Below are 21855 nucleotides of genomic sequence, written 5' to 3'. Positions count from 1 at the left end.
TTGCTTCTGTTGTTGATTCCAACTGGGAGAGGCAGGGAGAGAGAGAGGATCTTACCTGGAGTCACACACTTAGTGGCTGCTCCAAAATTTCAACTTGTCTCAGGAGCCCTGCAGACACATAATTTACTGCTCTAAGCACTATGCCACAACCCCTCCATAGCACCATGCCACAGCTTCTCCCCTAGCAGCTTCTATTATATTTCTTAGTATAAAATGTGATGGATCATGACCTGAATTTGACTATGACCTTGTTCTTATGACATTATAGTTCACTTGTTGTTTGTTCCTATGTTTCTCTGCTCTATTGGTTTTTTGTACCCCTTACCCTTCCCCTGTTACTTGTAATTTCCGTTGCTTTTGTTCCATGTAAACCGAGGTGATGTTTCGACTAACATCGGTATAGAAGACTTTTTAAATAAATAAAAGCATTTTGTGTATCACTATTATTAGTTGTGATGATAATACTGTCTGTTTCCTCATTTAGTACGGGATGGTGTTTGATGCTGGTTCATCGCACACTTCTCTCTATATCTACCAGTGGCCAGCAGATAAGGAGAACAACACAGGCATAGTCAGTCAAGTGCACATGTGTGCTGTGAAAGGTCAGTATGAAGTTAATTCATAAATCAACCTATTGTGTTCAGGGGCATTCATGTCACTGATTGTAATGTCACTTTTTTCTAGTAGCTGCCAGTTAAAAATTGGGCAGAAAGTAAAGAATGAAGGTACTGTATTGGAGGTGAAATTCTGCTGACCATCCCTCTCCCTATGCAGCCAAGAATTTTTCTGGCTTTTGCTGTCACTTTATCTACCTATTTGGTCACAAGGGAAGAGCAGGTTCTGGGGGTAATTGTATCTGATCTTAAGGTGGCCAAACAGGTGGATAAATCAACTGTAAAAGCCAGAAAGATGCTTGGCTGCATAGGGAGAGGAATGGTCAGCAGAAAAAGGGAGGTGATATTGCCTCTGTATAGGTTCCTGGTGAGACCTCACTTAGAATACTGTGTACAAATCTGGAGACCGCAACCTTAAAAAGGATATAAACAGAATGGAATTGGTTCAGAAGGTGGCTTTTAAAATGGTCAGTCATCTTCATTCCAAAGCATTTGGGGATAGACTTAAAGATCTAAACATGTATACCCTAGAGGAAAGGCGAGATAGAGGAGATATGATAGAGACATTCAAATATCTCAAAGGTTTCCATGCACAGGAGGTGAGCCTTTTTCAATGCAAAGGAAGGTCTAGAATGAGGGGTCATGAGATGAAGTTGAAAGGGGTAAATTCAGGAGTCATCTTAGGAAATATTTATTTACAGAGAGGGTGGTGGATGCATAGAACAGCCTCCCAGTGGAGGTGGTAGAGTCAAAAACAGATCTGAAATCAAGAAAGCATGGGATAAATACAGGGGATCTCTAAGGAAGTGATGAGAATTATAATGGTAAATTAATTGGATGGATGGGCAGATTGGATGGGCCATATGGTTTTTTTCTGCTTTCATGTTTTTATGTTTCTAAGAATGCATCTTGTAGCACATGTTAAACAGCACTCACTACCATTGCAATAGCACTCTGGCTCAATGGCAGTGCTTCTTGGGCTAGGGATGCTATGGAGGATAGCACTCATAGCTTCCTCAGATGAGGGACTCTTAGCCAATGCAAAGTGGTGACACCTAGTGGTCAGACACCGAGTGCACACATACCTGGAGGGAGTCACCATGGCTGGACTAGATGGAAGAAGAAAAAGAGAGAAAAATGAGTGGAGTTCAGGTCCAATAAATCTAGAAGGTCAAAAAAGCAGGAGAAACCTGCCAGGCAAAAACTAAAATAATATTATCATTACTGTACAATTGGCTTGATTTTCATAGCGGAACAAAGCTGGTAGTATCATATTTCTATTTTACCAATTCTTATGCAACTCAGAACATGATTTACAAAAACTGCATGTATACATTTTATAATATAATGCATTCTTTGGTAGCCTTTTCACAGTAAAGTACATACTACTGCAAGAAAAATTAGTAAGCAGGAAACCCACCTTAAGTATGTACACTAAAAGCCTAATTCACTAATGCTTTTCTCTTCTCCTGTGTCTATGGGGAAAACTCTTAGGGGCAGATTTTTAAAAAGTACGCTGGATTTTATAAGATATGCGCGTAGCCACGCGTATCTTATAAAATCCGGGGTCGGCGCGCGCAAGGGGGTGCACATTTGTGCAACCTGCGCGCGCCGAGCCCAGCGCACGCTGCCTGTTCCCTCAGAGGCCACTCTGATTTCGGAGCGGCCTCGGAGGGAACTTTCCTTCGCCCTCCCCCCACCTTCCCCCTTCCTTCCCCTACCTCGCCCACCCCTCCGGCCCTATCTAAACCCCCCCCTTACCTTTGTCGGCAAAGTTACGCCTGCTGAAAGCAGGCGTAACTTTGCGCGCGTCGGCCGGCTGCCCTGCTCCGTGGTCCGGTCCCGGGGGCTGTTCCGGAGGCCGCGGCCACGCCCCGGAACGCCCCTGGGCCGAAACCACACCCACGTTGCCACCCCCGAAACGCCGCCCCCGCCCCCTAAACGCCGCGTCAGCCCACCCCGCCCCCGACACGCCCCCGACAGGAAGCCCCGGGACTTACGTGCGTCCCGGGGCTCTGTGCGCGCCGGCGGCCTATGCAAAATAGGCGCGCCGGCGCGCGCGGGCCTTTTAAAATCTGCCCCTTAGTGAATCAGACCGTAACTGAGCTGATATCCCTTATCTTAGGTGATCCATTTCAGGTGATGTGGGAGGGCAAGGAAAAAAATTTAAAAGAATTACTCCATGAGCTGGCCTAGTAGCTCAGTGGCAAGTTCTGTTCATTTCCAGAGGGCAGGTCCCTGGTTTGATCCCTAGCTTAGGTCTTCTGCACTCCAGGTTGAGTAGGCTCAGGATGTTGCAGGGGATGGGGGTCATGCTTATCATTAAGGGTGACACCTGGTGGCCAGGTCTAGAGCCTATGATACAGGGTTTTAGAAGGAGGCCTGGTGCCTGATTCTCAGCTTCAGGACTGTTGCTGCAATGACCAGACTATTACAGTTGTGGGGAAGGTCTATTAAAATAAGGGGAAACCTCCCCAGGTAGTTGAAAATGAAGGCTCATGTTGGCAGGATCAAACATTGGTTCTAACTGAGCTGGAAGAAAATAGGGAAATTGGGAGCTACCTGGTCAAAAAAAAAAAAAAAAAAAGAATTAATAAGTAGGTAGAAAGAACAAGGTATGCAGGCAAAAATGTTAAAATTCCTTGTAGGATTTCAGCATAGAGTTGTTCCATTGTATGAATGCCATAATCAAAAACAGAGTAACTGCCAGGTCCAAGCAGAGGATCCATTTTGACTACGGATGCTGGGGTTACCATTGTCTAACTAATAAGTGATTTCACATGTAAGCTCAGTTGAGCACTGAATCTTTTTTGTTAGGAAGCCATCACAGGCCTGATGAGGGCATCAGTCAATTTTTCAACATTCAGTCCCCGTACACTCAAATAATGACATTAGCAGCATGGGACATGTTGAGGTTTCTGATACTGGTGAGCAGTGATGCAACAGTATTTTTATTTTTTTTAAAGTCATAATAGGATTTTAAAACTGTCCTGCAAAGGTTTATAACTAAAACTATATTTTGAAAAAAAAAAAGAAAAAACACAAGGTCTCATTTTTATTCTTAACAGTATATTTTATACCTTTAAAAATCCAATTCCTTAAATTCATCACCAGTTTATGCTCTCTTTCAAGGGGTTAGTTTCAGAAGGGTTTTTGAGTAAAAGTGTTTACCCATACAAAATTTCCCCTTTTGAAAATTGTTCCCAGGCTTATGTGGAGAAAAGCATGAGTGCTGTCAACAGCAAGCATGCATTTCCTTATGGGGACTAGAGGTGGCGCTGGAGGTGGGGGTTAGTGCAGGTCCCCAGAAATAGGTGCAAGGATTTCATTTGGCATCACCATGGTGCCAACCACCTGGTGGATTTTGAAAAGAAACTCCGCGGGGAACTTCTTTTTCAAAATTCCCTTACAGGCCTGAAACACCATGGGGGAGGCTATAAATTGGCATCCCCATATATGTTTCCTAAAAAGGCTGAATTCAAAATATGCAGAGTATTTTCCTGTTTGTTTTGGACCCAGGAGTTTCCTCCTTCCCCTTTGGGTTTCCAGCTCAGTCAGACCTGACCTCTATTTGGCAATGGCACCATGAGCTATCATTTCCTCTGTTATACCCCTCACCTCCTATTCATTTAGCCCAGTCATTACAGCAAAAGGGACCAAAAGCTACAGCTCCATTTAGAGCCCAGCTGATGTAAATCCTGAGTCTGACCGTGGAGTGCTGCTGTTGAGTGATGGCTAAGAATCCCTCCCCTGCCCTCAGGGCTGTGAACACTACCTCTGCAGCTTTGCCACCCATGACCAGCCTGGTAGAAGATTCCAGGTTTCTCTGCATGGCCCGGTACGGCAGTTGCCATTGAGCCACCAAGCCAGCTCCTGTTGTAGCACTGTTGATGTAAATGCGGGGAGGGGCAATGTAAATATCCATGCAGACCTGAGTGGTAACAGGTGTGTTGGAAGCACAGAAACTCCACGGAATTCTATAAAATGGTGAGATCATCTCCCTTGTGTGGGAGATGCTTGCGTTTGTAAACCTCTCAGGTATTACTCAGGATAAACTACACCCTAAATGTACATAATCAAGGCTGTAAATTCCACCTCTGGTTTCTGGTGACTTTCATTAACCACTCAACCTTTGGTCTTACACCTAGTGTTATCAGCAGATGCACTGAATGAGAAATGTGGATTCTCTAGCGAGGCACGGTTGCTCCATTCTGTTGCCCTATTTTCATAACCAAAGGCCTCATTCAAACATTTTACATTTTCAGGAAATTTTAGTGTAAACTGGCACACTAAGGACAGTGCCAGTTCCATTCAGTTTAATCTTGATCATTTGATGATGTACAATATCAATGCATGATCTTCACTGGCTCCCAGTTTCTCTCCATATCCAATTCAAGATTGGATGTCTAGCCTTCAAGGCCTTTCATTTGGAAACTCTTTCATACCTATGTAATCTTTTAGTACCGTATGTTCCAGGACTCTCACTTTGTTCGTTCCAACTTGATCAGGTCTGAGTACCCTATTTTAAAGAGATTGTTTATGAGGGTACTCAGGAAATTTCTTTTGTTTTCTGGCTCCTATCTTTTGGAATTCTTTACTTCTCACGGTTCAGCTTGAAAAAGAATATTTTAAATTTAGGAAACTACTGAAGACTTTTTTTTTATTTGTTCAGGCCTTTTCTGATATAGGATTTTATGATTTTTTTTTTTTATCCTTTTTATAATTCTTATTCTGTTGACTACTGTATGATTATGGATGCTTTTTACTACATGTTTTATAGATTTTTATTAGTTTTATGTTCTAATAACATTTTTTTGTGTTCTATATTTTTTCACTTTTATTAAAAATCGCTTTGGTTTTTGTAAGAAAAGCAAATTCATCAAATGTAATTAACTAACTAATCTGAGCTTTTTTCGAGAATAAAGTCCCTTGTGTTTCTCAATTTTCTTTGCTCTGCATTTTTCACAAATGAGGGAATCCTGACTGCCAAATAGAATACTTGATTTAATGTATTTTTATTTATTTATTTATTTTTATATACCGTCACTCGGGTTCCATCGTAACGGTTCACAGCAATAAATAATAATATACAATAAATATACTAAAATCAACTTCATAGGACTAAAAAAATAAAACAAATTACAGCCATTCAAATAAAAACAACTCATAAAACAAATTAAATAAACTTATCAAATGACTACCCCTCCCTCCTCCTATCTCTTATGACTAATGTATGGTGGAAACAATAACACCAAAACCACCTTCACTATGTATATATATTTAAGATATCGGTCCCAAATTATTCATATTTTAAGGCCCTTACATTTCCATCAACTCAGAAAAAAATTCATGTTGACTAAAGAGGGAGAAATTGTATAGCAGTTTCTACACATGACTACAAGCCCTAAATCCAATGACAGAACTTCCAGTTCCCTCTGCCACAGTCTCTACATGACCTTGTCACTTCTGCTCCTTGTTCTATACACTTGCAACTGGGTACTAATGAAAATAATGGTTCCTATTTTCCTGTCTCCTCTGTAAACTTTCATAAAGTCTGGCATCCTAAAGTGAATGTGTGTGTGTGTGTGTGTATATATATATATATATATATATATATATATATATATATATATATATATATATATACTACAACAAAAATACTCTACACAGAATGGGATACAAGCACTTCATGTAATTACTCCATATTCATTATCAATACAAACATTTTATCTCATTAAAAATAATTTTATTACAAAAACATGTTGTTCAAAAACACTCATTACAAAAGATTTTTTTGAAATTACTACTTAATACATTAATTAAACATATCTCCTTTATAATATTAATTTGTAAATACCATTCAATTACACTTCATCTACACTTAAAAAATCATTCATCCTCATTCTCAACCCCATACTCAACCACTCAAACTAACAATACAGTCATAAAAACAATAATTCATGTCTCAATTACTAGACCGATTGATGTCTCGAAATAGGTTCTCCAATAATAATGCTACTTGTTTTAACACCTATTTAACAAATATATCATAAATTCCCTATTCCCCTTATTTTTTCACCTCACCACTAACAGATATACTTTTACATGGTAACCTAACGAACACTTCTATGTATCCTCTTAGTATATCATAATATATGTATATTAATGTAGGTATATTATGATATACTAAGAGGTTACATCGAAATGTTGGTTAATAAAATGTTTGTATCGATAATGAATATGAAGTAATTACCTTTGAGTATATGAAGTGCTTGTATCCCACTCTGTGAAGAGTGTTTGTTTTTGTTGTAGTAATTGATAAGCAACCAGCCCACATCTCGAGCCAGCCCCAGACCCCGAGCGGCACAGCGAAAAAAAAAAAAGGAAACAAAACTACAAAAAAGAAATCCCTCACCGCGGTAAGCCCGCCCATCCCCAGTGACGCCGCTACTACGTCGACAGAGCCTTTTAAAAAGGGCCTGACGGCCTCAAGGCGGCCATCTCCCTTTCAACCCTCCTCCCCGCACGGTCGGTGCTGACCCATCGGGGTCAGGGGAGGCTCGGGAGTCAGCGGCCGTGCAGGAGGCAACCGGCCCACATCTCGGGCCAGCCCTGGACCCCGAGCGGCACAGAGGAAAAAAAAGAAATCCCTCACTGTGGTAAGCCCGCCCACACCCAGTGACGCCGCTACCGCGTCGACAGAGCCCTTTAAAGGGCCCGACGGCCTCATGCGTTGCGCGCCTAAGGAGCGCGACAAAGGGGCCAGCCCCTTTGTGCGCCCCTTAGTGCGAACTGGTGCCAGAACTGTCTACCAGAGCCCTCACAGAACCTTCACAGTGCTTACCTCCTCAGACCTTCCCTCAACCTCATATCAACGTTTCATACCCTCCACAAGGACACCGATTTCAAACTTAAACGTAACACAGATACAAGAAAAAGCAAACTGGATCTACAATATCCTCCAGCACCTGCATCCTAGCTTCCCCCACTCAAACCTCTCCAATTACGCACTTCGAGAAGTAAGATGCTAACCCATCTTATCCCCGTCATATATCATCGCCACGATCCTCGCATAAATTCTTCTCAAGAATTCCCGACACGGACATCCAGATCTCTCATTCCTATCATGACCTCCCCCCTGACCCAGCTCCTGGGGCTCACCTTATTCTCCTTAACCCTCTTAAATGCACAGTCACTGATAAAGAAAACACACATCCTTAATGACTATCTCCTGGACTCTAAGCCAGACATCTGTGCCATCACAGAAACCTGGCTAAAAAACTCAGACATAGCCCTAATCAATCAATTACCTACACACCTATATGACATCTTCTCAATCCCCAGACACAAAAAACGAGGAGGCGGCCTTCTTTTAGCCACCAAGAAAGAGCTCAAACTCACCTCACATACAATCAAGTCCGCCTCCAAACTTGAACTGGGTCTATTCAAATCGAAACAGCTACAAATCCTGCTAGTATATGCACCACCAGGAGTACTTGACGCTGACACCTCCCCCCTCATAGAAGCTATAGCGAAACACATCAACACGGATCTTCCAACCGTGATCCTTGGGGACTTCAACCTCTACATTGATGCTACACCTCGTTCCTCCAACTGTGAAGCTCTCCTCACCTCGCTCAGGGCCATGGGCCTTAATCAAATCATCGACAAACCTACCCACAAAGCAGGTCATACTCTGGATCTTATTTTCATTAACTCCAACCTATCTCTCTATACTGCACCAGACTGCACACCAGTCCCCTGGTCAGACCACTCACTGATATCCACTACCCTCACCACTAAAGAACATCCAAACACCCCACAGCACCAATCTACCTTACACTTTAGGTAAACATGCGCATCCGACTTGCTCAGTGATCATCTCTCCAAGGAACTTACAAACCTGGATGTATCCAACCCCAACTCAGCCCTGCTATCCTGGCACAATATCACAGAAGCAGTAGCAAATAAATTATGCCCCTCAGTTGTTAAAAAAATTAACCCAGCGCAAAAAGGAAAACAACCCTGGTTCTCCCCTGAACTTAAACTGAAGCAAGACCTCAGACACAAAGCCCCCAGCACGTCAACACTATCAGCGTACAAAGGAACCCTCTACCTCTACAGGACCTCCATTCTATGGACAAAAAGAGATTTCTATGCCAATAGAATCCACGATCTCCAATTTGATGCCAAGGCTCTATTCTCCTACGTTTCCCAAATCACAAAAACATCCCCCCCGACTATCCCAGATGAACAGGCACAAACCAAGGCTAGTGAGCGCGCACTATTCTTTCAGAATAAGATTTCGAACACCCTAGCACTCCTCCCCACCAACACAATCTCCCCCTCCACAATCGCCAAGACCCCCAACCACTCTGGAGCCAATCTCGACACTTTCGAACTAACTTCATCCAGTGAGATTGAGTCACTACTTAAAAGACAGAAACCATCCAGCCACCCGGCAGACAACATTCCAACAAAACCACTGCTGCTTATCCCAGACACCATCTCCAGACCATTGGCTAACATCATAAACTGCTCTCTAGCACAAGGAATCTACCCAGACAGATTAAAAACCGCTTCTCTCAAACCCCTCCTCAAGAAACCTAGAGAACTATCCAACTTCCACCCTATCTCCAATCTCCCGTTTTTGGCCAAACTCACTGAGAAACTGGTCAATACCCAGCTCTCAGAATACCTAGAAGAACACAAAATCCTATATCTTTCACAAATCGCGCAACACGGAAACCCTCCTCATCTCCCTAACAGACCATATTATCATGGGCCTAGACAAAGGTCACTCATTCTTACTAGTCCTTCTAGACATCTCTGCAGCGTTTGACACTGTCAACCACTCCATCCTTCTTAATCGCCTCTCATACATTGGACTATCAGGATCGGTTCACAGATGGTTCAACTCCTTCCTTAGTAACAGAAATTTCAAAGTCAAAATTAACAATAAAGAATTACCCATCATAAAATCTTTGCTAGGTGTACCTCAAGGATCATCCTTATCACCTACCCTTTTCAATATTTACCTCCTCCCCCTTTGCCAGCTACTAACAGATCTAAACCTAATACACTACCTCTACACGGATGACGTGCAGATTTTGATTCCTATAACAGAATCCATCTCAAAAACACTCACTTTCTGGAACAACTGCCTCCAATCCATCACCCATCTTCTCACCAGTTTGAACCTGGTCCTTAATGCCGCCAAGACCGAACTCCTCCTTATCTCCGCCAACTACAACAACCTCCCCCCCCCCCCCCCCCCCACTGACCCACTCCAACACCCAGGTCACACATGTAAGAGACCTCGGAGTAATCCTCGACAACTGCCTAAACCTAAAGAAAGCTATTAACAACATGACCAAAGATTATTTCTAAAAACTTCAAGTTTTAAAAAGGCTCAAACCCCTCCTTTATTTCCACGACTTCAGGACAGTCCTACAAACCATGCTGTTTGCCAAAATAGACTATTGCAATGCTCTCCTCCTTGGACTCCCCATCTCCACCACCAAACCTCTACAGATGCTACAGAACACTGTGGCTAGAATCTTGACGAACACCAACCGTGGAGAACACATCTCACCCATCCTCTGGAACTTACACTGGCTGCCAGTAAGCTACAGAATCCTACACAAATCCCTCACCATAATACACAAAACCATCCACAAACAACTATAGCTCAACCTCGAAATCCCACTCAGACTCCACACCTCCTCCAGACCCATCAGAGAAGCATACAAAGGAACTCTGCAAGCCCCCTAACCAAAGCCACACATCATACTACAACTAAAGACTGGGCATTCTTGACAGCAGGCCCGGCCATCTGGAATAACATCCCCACAGACCTTAGACTGGAGCCCTGCCATCTAACATTTAGGAAAAAACTCAAGACTTGGCTATTCCGTCAAGCCTTCCAGTATTCCTCCGGCTATCTTAGCCTCCAAGTTATTCCACCTTGTTGATTGTAACTTTGCTCCGTGTTTTTAAATGATTTGTTAAATCTAAAGTTATACCCCCTTGTTCTGTGTAAACCGATTTGATATGGTTATGACCATGACGGTTGGTATAGAAAAGAGTTTAAATAAATAAATAAATAAATAAATACAGTTTAATCCCAATATTGCCTGATTTTTTTGTTTTATATATAAAATCTTAGACTATAAAACTGAGGTAGGTCAAAATAAGATTGAATTTTGCTCAACCACCAAAATGTGATTTGAGTTTTGGCTTCACACTTATAATTGCCCCTAATTACAAACAAAGTTTAAAAATATGATTATAAGAGCTAGAAAGTGTATTAAGAACCCTTTACCTAGTAATAGCAAACAGTCATGGTATATACCAGTCTTAAATTCTTTTGTATACTCCCCTACCATGCTTAGCCTGTCTATATTCCACCATCTGGAGTCATAATCAATCTCCAGATCTTCTCATCACCATTTCTCTTGTGGTAGGACATGGTATTCAGAATAGAAATACATTGCATAAACCAGAGTTAAATGATATGTGTTGCTTTGGGTATAAGTAGATCATAGACAAGTTTTTAATTTCTTTCTAAATTCTTTGGGATTGGTTAGTAGTCTCAATGCAACTATATTGGAGCTCCAGAGTCCTGCTATTGAGAGAGCCCATTTTCTTGTTAAGAAAAGCCTGGCTATTTTTACTGCTGGGACCTGAAGGAGGTTTTTGTCAGCTGACCACAGTTGCCATGGAGATTGATATAGGCAAAGGGACATGCATAGCCAGATTGAGGTAGGATTTTGAATTAGGTAGAAGATTAAAGTCAGTATTTTGTAATGGATGCATTGTTGTATAGGTAGCCAATGAAGGTCACTAAGAACAGGGATGATATATTCTCTGATTTTGACATTTGTAAGAAGTTGGGCTCCAGCTTTTTGGATTAGTTGTAGTGGGCAAATTGATGAATCTGGAAGTTCTATGTATAATGAATTACAATAATCGAAGCCTGAAATTATAAGAGCTAAAACAGTTCTAAAGTCAGCGTGGTGTAGTAGTGGTTTCAATCTTTTCAAAAGATTGAATTTATAAAAGCCAAAGTTGTCAAAACATCCTATGTTGCTAGACATGGACAAACTGGTGTCAAGCATGACTCCTAGACTGCGAGATTGGTTGGTAATTAATATTTTTATGACCGTTGAATTTTAGGTTTGCGGGAAGATGGTTGGAAGAGTTCGGATCAGTCGTTAAATGTAAAATTTCTGTTTTTTGCGGCATTTAGTTTTAGACGGTTATGTGCTAATCAGGTTTTAATGGTTTCTACATAAAGGGTAACTAAAGAAAAAGTGTGGGAACAGGAGTTGTGTATTATCTGCGAATATTTTGAAATCTATGCCTAAATTGGTGTAGATGGTATTCCTTCTTGTAGAATTACACAATGCATTTGTACTGTGTTCAATGTGGTGAAAGTGGTTAATGGCTTGTGTAGGTAATGTCTCTTTTAAGAAGGATGAGAGAGAAGTCCCATAGAGGGGGTGGTCATCCAGTGTAAAATGCTGGGTTGAGGAGGGAATTGGAGGGAACCCATTTGGAAACTGGGTGTGCACGGGGTGGCCTCTCTTTAAAGGGATCCTGCAGGGGCTTTCTCCCTCAAGGGGTAAGGCCCAAGGTGAAGTAAATGTTTCTCCTCAAGGGAAAGCAACCAGGGGATCCAACCTGAGTACCAGAGGTGGAGGGGAGTCTGAAGATTCAACAGTCAGTGGGGAGAAGTTAAGGAGAGGAAGCAACAGAAGACTGAGAGCTGGGGACACTGGGAAAGACTTACACTTTTACTTAGATGGGGGTAGAAAAATCTTCAGAAGCGTTAGCAATTATCTCCATTCTCTGTAGAAATTTGTAAGTGTCCATTGACTGAGTACTGAAATACTTAAAGGTGAATTTTAAAAGCTGGGCGTGCCAAAATCAAGAGATGTGCATGCATGTAGTACATGCGCATGTCCACCCAATTTTAAAAGTCACCAACATGCACGCACATCTCCTGATATGCAAATCTCTCACTTGGAATGAAAAAGTGGTGAGGTGTGTGCAGGCACGGGCATTCCAGGGTAGGGCCGAGAGATGTGCGTGCAAGTGCCTGCACTCCTGGAGCGCCCAGGTCCAGTGCCGCATAACTTTACTTCTGCTATGGATGCGGTGTAAGTTTAAAAAAGATACCAGCCACCCCTGAGTGGTTTAAGGGGTCTGGAATAACTAAGGGGCGTGCAGGCTAAAGAACCAGGAGGGTTTTGAGGACCTAGCTCTAGACTGGGCAAACTGGTCATGGCACGGATGCGTGCCCGTAATAAATTTCCGCATTTGCGCAGCTCATACCCGGATATGCGTGGCTGTGCACGCCCAGTTGCAAAACAGAGCGCACACATATGTATACTTAGGATATTTTATAATATGTGCGCTCCCCTTTGAAAGTCACTGTCTTAAGATGGGAGAAATTGATTTTGAGATTATAAGAAGAATAATCTATTGAGAAAGAGGAGAAACTGAGGTTGGAGTCTGTAGGAATTGTTCCAGTTGAGTGTACTTTTTAAATATATGATAGAGGAGTGGCGAAAAGTATTTGCAATGTCTAATCCAGGTAGAAGTTTATATAAATACTAAGGATTCAGTAGGTTGATCTTTCTGTCTTATTTATAACCTCCACAGCCCAGCTGTGCAAACCTGACCATCCTGATCTAATCAGTGTTTTCTCTCACTCTATTGTTATATCTCTGCCTGGTGGTAACAGAAAATAAAAGTTTGTTGTTGGAATATATTTGTAGAGTGAACTCCATTTCTCTGATGTGATAGCACCCTGAGAAGGGGAAATAGCAATCAGAAGGGGGTCATAGAGGGGATTCTCTTAAGCTAAAGATCCCTATCCAGCTCAGGCATTCTACATACCCTACTGGCCACTGGGCCTGGGTCCACTGAGAGACATTTGACACTCTTAGGTGCTGAACCCTCTCACATTATATGTGATCCGTCCGGGAGGGGGTTGCACAAGGAAAAGCTTACAGCATGATAGTGCAAACTACAGGCAAGGAGCTAAAAAAATACCCGTTCTTCGATCAACCCACCGCCTCATTTAAATATACTCTGAAACACAAGGGGGTTTATATTCAGAAAAATATTTTAGGAGCTTAGCTTGAGAGTCTAAGTTAGGGGCTTTAAGTGCTGAAAATCAGTGCTTACTAGTTATGTCTGGGCCAGGAATGGCTTCTGGAGAAACCCCTTTTTGCCTCGCTAAATTTGCCTGTCTTGTGAATTTAGGGGGTCAGATTTAGCTGGTCAGTGGGGGAAAATTCCTAAAAACATGGAAATGTGATGGCAGTAACAGATTCTATGGCCTATCTAGTCTGCCTATCCACTCAATCAATTTAGCATTACAATTCCCATCACTCCCTCAGAGATCCCCTGTGTTTATCCCATGCTTTCTTGAATTCAGGTATTGTTTTTGTCTCCACCACCTCCACTGAGAGACTGTTCCACACATTCACCATTTTCTCTGTAAAGAAATATTTCCTATGATTACTCCTGAGTCTACCCCCTCTCAAACTTATCCTATGATCCCTCATTCTAGAGCCTCATCTCCTGTGCATGTAAACTTTGGAAGTATTTAAATGTGTCTGTCAAATCTCCTCTGTCTTGCCTTTCCTCTAGGGCAGTGGTTCTTAACTTTTTTCCCCATCATGACACACCTGACAGACCACGTTCACATGTGTGACACACTGCTCATTACAATTTACAGCGGAAATAAAAAATAAAGATCTAGTATTATTTTTATTGTTAAGAATGACACAAGGAAAAGATACATATTCTATCTGAACAGAAATTGCATAAACATTAAACATCCCACATCAAAACAGCACCAATTTCCAGCACTTAACAGTAACCACCTTACCTAAGAAAAAGCAACACTGAAAATATTACACCAGGCCTTAAGACACCAATACACCTCCTATTAGGAAAATGGACCAAGTCAGGCTGCTATAGAGCCCTATACAGAAACTACACGCCAGCAGAGAACCTCACCTGAATCACATGTGCTGACCCTCACCTAACAAAGAATAAAGAGACCAAAACGCATAACTAGAAGCATGCAGACAAAAAATGAATTGGAAACCGCAACAAGCCAGAGTCTCTGTATGCAGTGCAACAAAGGAAAAAAAGAAACATCACCCATCCTTATAAAACAAATCAAGAAATATAAAATCAGTAGCAGTAAAACCATACTAATAAAAAGAACAGATTATTTCAAAACAGCGGATGAATGGAATATCCAATAATTAAAAACTCATATCAAAAATTTCTAGAAACCAATAAAATATTTTAAAACAGCAGATACAAAGACCCAGTAATGAAAAACAATAAGGATACAAAAAATGTTTTGCTCTGCATACTTGGGAACGTTTGATATCCAGGTGCCCTGAGATTGTTTCGAATTAGCAGGAAGAGGGGTGGTTTGCTTGGAACTTTCTCCTCTCTCTCTCTCACACTGGCTCTCAGTCGCTCACATATACACATGCTTTTCTTCTCTCACTTATATAGGCTCTTAATTACACATTTACACACATGCTGTCTATCTTTTCAGGCTTACACACACAGGTATGCTGTCCTTTTCTCTCACACACAGACTCTCATTCACATGCTTACAAACATGCTCTCTCTTTCTCTCATTTACACACAGGCTCTCAATCACACACATACCCTCTTTCACATGTACAGGCTCTCAATCAATCACATACATGCTATCTCACTCACACACACACAGGATCTCAAACACACATGCTTGCTCATTCACTCACTCTCCCCCCTCCCCTGAACTAGCAGCAGCCTCCTCCACTTCTAACCCTAAAGGCAGCAACAATCTACTTCATTTTTAGCCCTCGCGGAGCAAGGAGTCCCATCGGCCGCGGGGGTTGACAACATTCTTTGTTTTTCTCTGAGCCGAGCTGCTCATTCCTCAAGCTGCGCCTCTCTTTTCTTCGGACCGACGCTGCCTGCACTAGCATGGTCTCTTCTTCCCGTGCACGTACCCGCTGCTCACCATTTCCTCTTCCGGGCAGCTGGGGGGTGGGGGGCGGGAAGAAGAGAGCATGCCAGTGCCGCTGACTCCTGCTCTCCTGCCGCGTTCCGCCCGGGCTTTCAGCGTTTTAAGCCTGGGTGTAGAACCTATCTTGCTCGGGTAGGGGGAGCAGCTAGGTCAGCAGGGGACCAAGAAGAGCGGCAACACACCTGCGTGTGCTTGGTGACACACTGGTGTGTTGTGACACACCGGTTGAGAACCACTGCTCTAGGGTATACACGTTCAGCTCTTTAAGTCTGTCTTCACATGCTTTAGAATGAAGACCATTGACCATTTTAGTACTAACCCTCTGGATTGACTCCAACCAGTTTATATCCTTTTGAAGATGCAGTCGTCAGAATTCTACACAGTTTTCCAAGTGAGGTCTCACCAGGGACCTATACAGGGGAAATATCACCACCTCTTTTCTACTGATCATTCCTCTCGCTATGCATCTGTAATAGGTACTTTGTTACCATGTATTATTCCCTTGTTTAACTCTAGGGAGAACTTCACTTTTTAGACTCTCTCTAAGGTTTTTCCCTCATCCAGGGTACTGGAATTGGTCAGGCTCTGTCTATAAAACCTGACTGACTGATCTTGTGTAGAATGTGGTTGCTTCTTAGATTTTGGAGAGTAAGGAGGAGATTTTTGTTGGTCCTCAATTTCAGGCCCCACAGCCTGTTCCAGAGGGGCTAGAACCTTGCCTGCCTGCCAGCGCCCTCACTTACCTGGCAGAGGGACTGTCGTCTTGGAAAAGAAGAACAGACATGAGAGTTTTGAGTTTTAGGAGAGATCTTTTCTGACCTGTTCCGGTTCAGGAGGGAAGTCACACCTGCCTAAGGGGAATGGAATAAGATGCTGTTTTGGCCTGCTCTACTGGCTGAGTGGGGTTTTTTGCAGTTGCCCAGAAGAGGCAGTTGAGAATGAAGTATTTTGCTTTTCCATTTTTATTCGGAGAAAACCTTTTTGCCACCAATTTTCTACCCACCCAAAGGATGAGAGAACTTTTCCATACTTTTCTATCATCAGGAAAGGACACTGACTCAGTGGTTGGAATGAGAAATACAAGGCACTGTGATTTTTGTTTTTGCATATATTAAGAGATTTTTGAGCTTCTCTTTTGTGATTTGTACTCTGATAAAGTTTTTCTGAATTACAGTAAATATTTATTTTCAACACCACTCCAAGTGTCCAGCCTGCTTCTTTCAAGTCTGCTGAAGTGCGAGTCAAGACATCAAGGAGTGAATACCTTTGAGAAAGTTTTGAGGAGTGTAAGGGACTGTTCCAGGGTTTCCATCCCATGTTCCCATGGCTCCTCCTTGTCTGCTATGCTATCCAATATTTACTTACTTCCCCTTTGTCACATTATTGTGACAAAGGGGAAGTACACTTTCCCGGTGCCGAGAGAAAGTAACGCCTACCTTTGGGTAGGCGCTAATTTCTGAAAGTAAAATGCGCAGCTTGGCTGCACATTTCACTTTCTGAATCGCGCGAGAATAACTAATAGGGCCATCAACATGCATTTGCATGTTGCGGGCGCTATTAGTTTCGGGGGGGGGGGGGGGGTGGATGCGTGTTTTCAATGTGCTATTATCCCTTACTGAATAAGGGGTAAAGCTAGCGCGTCAAACGCACATCCAACCGCGGGTTAACAGTGCGCCAGAGCGCACTGTACTGTATTGGCCTGTTTATTGGGCCAAAGTTGGGGCTATTAGGCAGCGGGGTTGGCTCCTTGGTGCCGGTTAAATACAGAGCATTAGTGGGGCAGTTGCTAGTGGCTGCTAGATTTTCCATAGCTACTTTTTGGAAAACCAGTCTGACTTTGGATCATTGGCGTAATCAGATGAGTGAAATTGCTAAAATTGAAAGATTACGGTATGACTTGAAGATGCCCATTGTAAATATAAGCAAATCTGAAGCCCTTATATGGAGTACTATGAACAGTAATTATTACTCTGTACCTCTGTTTTTACTGCTGAGATATTGCTATATGTTGCGATTGACAAACCTGATTTGAATGTTCTCTTATTTTGTATGTTGGAAAAGCTTGTTAAAAAGAGTTTAAAAAAAAAAAAAAAAAAAGCTCAATACAGAAAGCTTTTCTTGAAAAAAATGTAGTTTGCAGGTCTTTCTTGATCCTATTCAACTGTGAAAATGACCTTTCTGCAGAACAGTTTGTTACCATTAGACTCAAAAATAACATCAAAATACATTCAACGTTTGGAAAGGCCAGCTGGATTTTATCTCTGTAGGTAACTTGATACAGCTTAAGGAAGCTCAATATACCTTATTTGGATAAGCTGTCTTCACATAAGTATGGAATAACCTCAGTTCTCCAACAAGGCTTAGATCAATGACTTCAGGATAGGTTCTCATCATCAATGTTACACCCTCATACAACTGCTCTTCTGAAGCTTCTAAATTAAGCAAGAAAAAGTATTAGCAATGACTAATATTCCCTTCAACAAGTAACTAGGTATGTGCACACTTTTTTTTTTTTTGTGAGCAACAATTTTTTTAAACCAACAATTTTTGAGTGCTAGTATTAGCATTCCGTTTCTGTATATAGCACAAACAGAAATTTATGTGAGCAACCATGTAAACCTGTGAGCAAAGCTCCAAAATGTATGAGCAATTGCTCACGCACTCAGCTTAGAGGGAACTATGGTGATGACCTCATATACAACAGCTCGTTTTGCTCAAACTAGTTTAGTTTATAACTGAACAATAATAGGAAGGAAAGTTTGCATTTGAAACTTGTCTCTAGATGTGAGTAGATCATGAGTGGCACACGTACATTGCTATCAACATTATTTCTGCCTCCTTTTTTCCTTTTAATTGCACATTCAGTAGTCTCTCTTTGGCTTTTAGCTTTATTTCATCCAACTTGTCACGGGTTTCAGTGATTAATTGGGATAGCGATGCGTAAAGCTTTGCACATGTCCCAGGTGCTATACAGGTTTCCTGTACAGCCTTGCTTGTTTTATGAAACTGACCTTACAAACTATTCCAAAGTTCAAGCATGAACACAAATTCTAATTCTTCCATTTTCTCTTGAATGATACCAGCTTCTCTTCTTGTATCGCCTTTTTCATTATTGTAAAGTTGTTCCAGGGCATCAAAAATTAAATCATAATTCTTTGATACTGCTTCAACTGCTTTTGCATGTGCTTCCCATCTCATATCTGATAGACTTTTTGGCACAGATGAATCACATTTCAAACACAAAATTCAACACTGCCCACTGATGGGCCAAGAAAAAATGTATACATTTGTTGCACTACAGCAAAGAATTACAGCTTCTAAACAGTCAACTGCTGCTCTACCAACCAAGTTTAATGAATGCCCTGCACATGGGATGTACAGCACATTTATTTTTCTACAGTAGTTTTTGCTGCATGCTGTTATATCTACCTGACATGCTAGCTACGTTGTCGTATGACTGTCCTCTACACTTGTTAAAGTTTTTACATTCATTGATTAAATACTCCAAAACTGCGCTTTCTATACTTTCACCATTATGACTTTCTAATGGTAGAAAAGTTAGAAATTGCTCAACAGGTAAGCAAGCTATTGTCTGGTGAAATAAATTGTACACTAGCAGCCAATTGGTCTGTATGTGCCAAATGTGGTACAGAATCAGCAGATAAAAGCAAGTTTGCTTACCATAAACTATGTTTCCGTAGATAGCAGGATGAATTAGCCATGCTGTCATGGGATCTGTCAATCAGGCCCGGGAGGCAGAGCTTGTCAAAGCAGAGAACAGAGCTTTGCTCTCTGCGGCTGCACGTGTGTTCCCGCACAGGAAAGTAACGGAATCTCCTCAGTCTGTGATTAAGCTTCATTGTAGTCGAAGACTTGGTGACTGCCAGGGAGGAGGGTGGATCAGCATGGCTAATTCATCCTGCTATCTACGGAAACATCGTTTATGGTAAGCAAACTTGCTTTTTCCCATCGATAGCAGGGCTGAATTAGCCATGCTGTCATGGGAGTCCCAAGCTCCCAATCACGTCATTTATGATATATGTGTTTGTACGTGATCTTTGACAGTGTGGCAGTCATCGTGTATTGGAGGATAGAGATTGCAGTATTGCTTGCCCTATTTTCGCATCAGTGGCTGCTTGTTGGTCAAGGCAGTAATGAGTAGGGATGTGAATCGTTTTTTGACGATTTAAAAAAATCGTCAGATATTTTTTAAATCATCAAAAATCGTTAGTCGCGATACAATAGAAATTCCCCCGATTTATCGTGAAAAATCATAAATAGGGGGAGGGCGGGAAAACCGGCACACCAAAACAACCCTAAAACCCTTCCTGAACCCCCCCAAAATGTTTTAAATTACCTGGTGGTCCAGTGGGGGGGTCCCGGTGCGATCTCCTGCTCTCGGGCCATTGGCTGCGTTAATAAAAATGGCGCCGATGGCCCTTTGCTTTTACCATGTGACAGGGCAAAGGTAGCGCCAGCGCCATTTTGAATATTGGCAATTCGGCCCGAGTGCAGGAGATCGCTCCCGGACCCCCGCTGGACCCCCGGGGACTTTTGGCCAGCTTGGGGGGGCCTCCTGACCCCACAAGACTTGCCAAAAGTCCAGCGGGGGTCCGGGAGCGACCTCCTGCACTTGGGCCGTATTGCCAACATTCAAAATGGCGCCGGTGCTACCTTTGCCCTCACTATGTCATAGGGGCCGGCGCCATTATGAATACTGGCAATACAGCCCGAGTGCAGGAGGTCGCTCCCGGACCCCCGCTGGACTTTTGGCAAGTCTTGTGGAGGTCAGGAGGCCCCCCCCAAGCTGGCCAAAAGTCCCTGGGGGTCCAGCGGGGGTCCGGGAGGGATCTGCTGCACTCGGGCCATATTGCCAATATTCAAAATGGCACCGGCGCTACCTTTGCCCTGTCACATGGTAAGGGCAAAGGGTCATCCGCACCATTTTTATTAACGCAGCCGATGGCCTGAGAGCGGGAGATCACTCCCCGTGCTTCCGCTGGACCACCAGGTAATTTAAAAACCTTTTTTGGGGGTTTGGGAGGGTGTTTTGATTATTGGATCGGGCGTAGCCGATAATCAGAACTCAAATCAGGCTGCGCGATAAAAATTTTAAGATTTGGATTGGGACCGGAACCAATCAGATTCCGGTTCCGATTTACATCTCTAGTAATGAGATGTGAAGGTATGCAGTTTTGCTTATCCCTAGAAGTGATCACTGACGTTCTTGCAAGAGAAAAGTCACCAGTCCTTTAATTCAGCAGACTTAATTGTGGGAGCAGAAAGCTCCAAGGAGGCAAATATTTACATGCTCATTTTAGCTTGGATGCCAGCCAACAGGAAATGACCTTAGTATTCAGCTCCTAGCAGCAAATCAACTTCCTTATCGTTATCAATTGGTTTTACAGAAGTAGCTTTGGCTTCTAGTCAGGCAAACTTTAATTAGCAAGGTCAGTATCTGCAAAGATCTGACAGCTTACAGGGAATATATATCATAGGCCATGTGAGTGCACTTTCACCTTGCTCTGGCATCCTTATGTGCAAACATTTCTCACTGCAAGCTGTCACACCTGACTTTAAGTAAATAGGGAACTATTCTGAATAGCATTCATTCTCTTAAATTACATGACTTGGTTGCCAATTTTTTATTTTTTTTTTTAATAAAACTTATCTACCTATGTTTTTTGGGAAGGGGGGAAGCAGATTTCTCTCTGGGTGCTGTCTCAGTGTTGAAGTGGATGATGTGTTTTGAAAGCTCCCCCTAGCTTAGCCATTGCCATCATGACAGATCTCAGTGCTGGAACATAGGGCCCTGATGTGACACACTCTATTATGGGTAACACTTTCCTAAATCTGGAGAATGAATAGCAAACCTGTGAAATTTTGATTTACATCATCCTGAGAGATTCATCAATTAGCATCGGGGGGGGGGGGGGGGCAGGATGCACAGTAATTAGTCTTTTTCCTATTTCATACCAACTCTTGCTCACTCTCAGTCTCTCATACACATACATGCTCATTTTTACACACATTCCTCTCTTCTCTCTCCCTCACATACACTCCTTCCCATCTACAAAAATATGCCCCTTTCACATACACTTCCTCCCCCCACACTCCCTCACTCACCGTCTCAGCAACTCACTCAGCAATCTGCTCCATAGGGGCTCCACGGCCGATGGGACG

The 21855-nt window shown here is 42.6% G+C and overlaps 1 protein-coding gene across 5 annotated transcripts in view; it reads left to right on the top strand.

The window, feature by feature from the left end:
* Positions 1–21855, top strand: part of ENTPD8 (ectonucleoside triphosphate diphosphohydrolase 8) — a 185284-nt gene that overhangs the window by 103394 nt on the left and 60035 nt on the right. For all 5 annotated transcript variants that reach the window (XR_003858122.1, XM_029611575.1, XM_029611576.1 and 2 more), the window contains one exon: positions 485–602. Coding sequence is in view for 4 of the 5 variants with exons in the window: in XM_029611575.1 (XP_029467435.1) it covers positions 485–602 (118 nt within the window). In the remaining variant the exon portion in view is untranslated. The remainder of the gene's footprint in view (positions 1–484; positions 603–21855) is intronic.

The sequence above is a fragment of the Rhinatrema bivittatum genome, chromosome 8 (genome assembly GCF_901001135.1).
Source record: "Rhinatrema bivittatum chromosome 8, aRhiBiv1.1, whole genome shotgun sequence".
Lineage (NCBI taxonomy): Eukaryota > Metazoa > Chordata > Amphibia > Gymnophiona > Rhinatrematidae > Rhinatrema > Rhinatrema bivittatum.
This window is presented reverse-complemented; position numbering and strand designations above follow the sequence as displayed.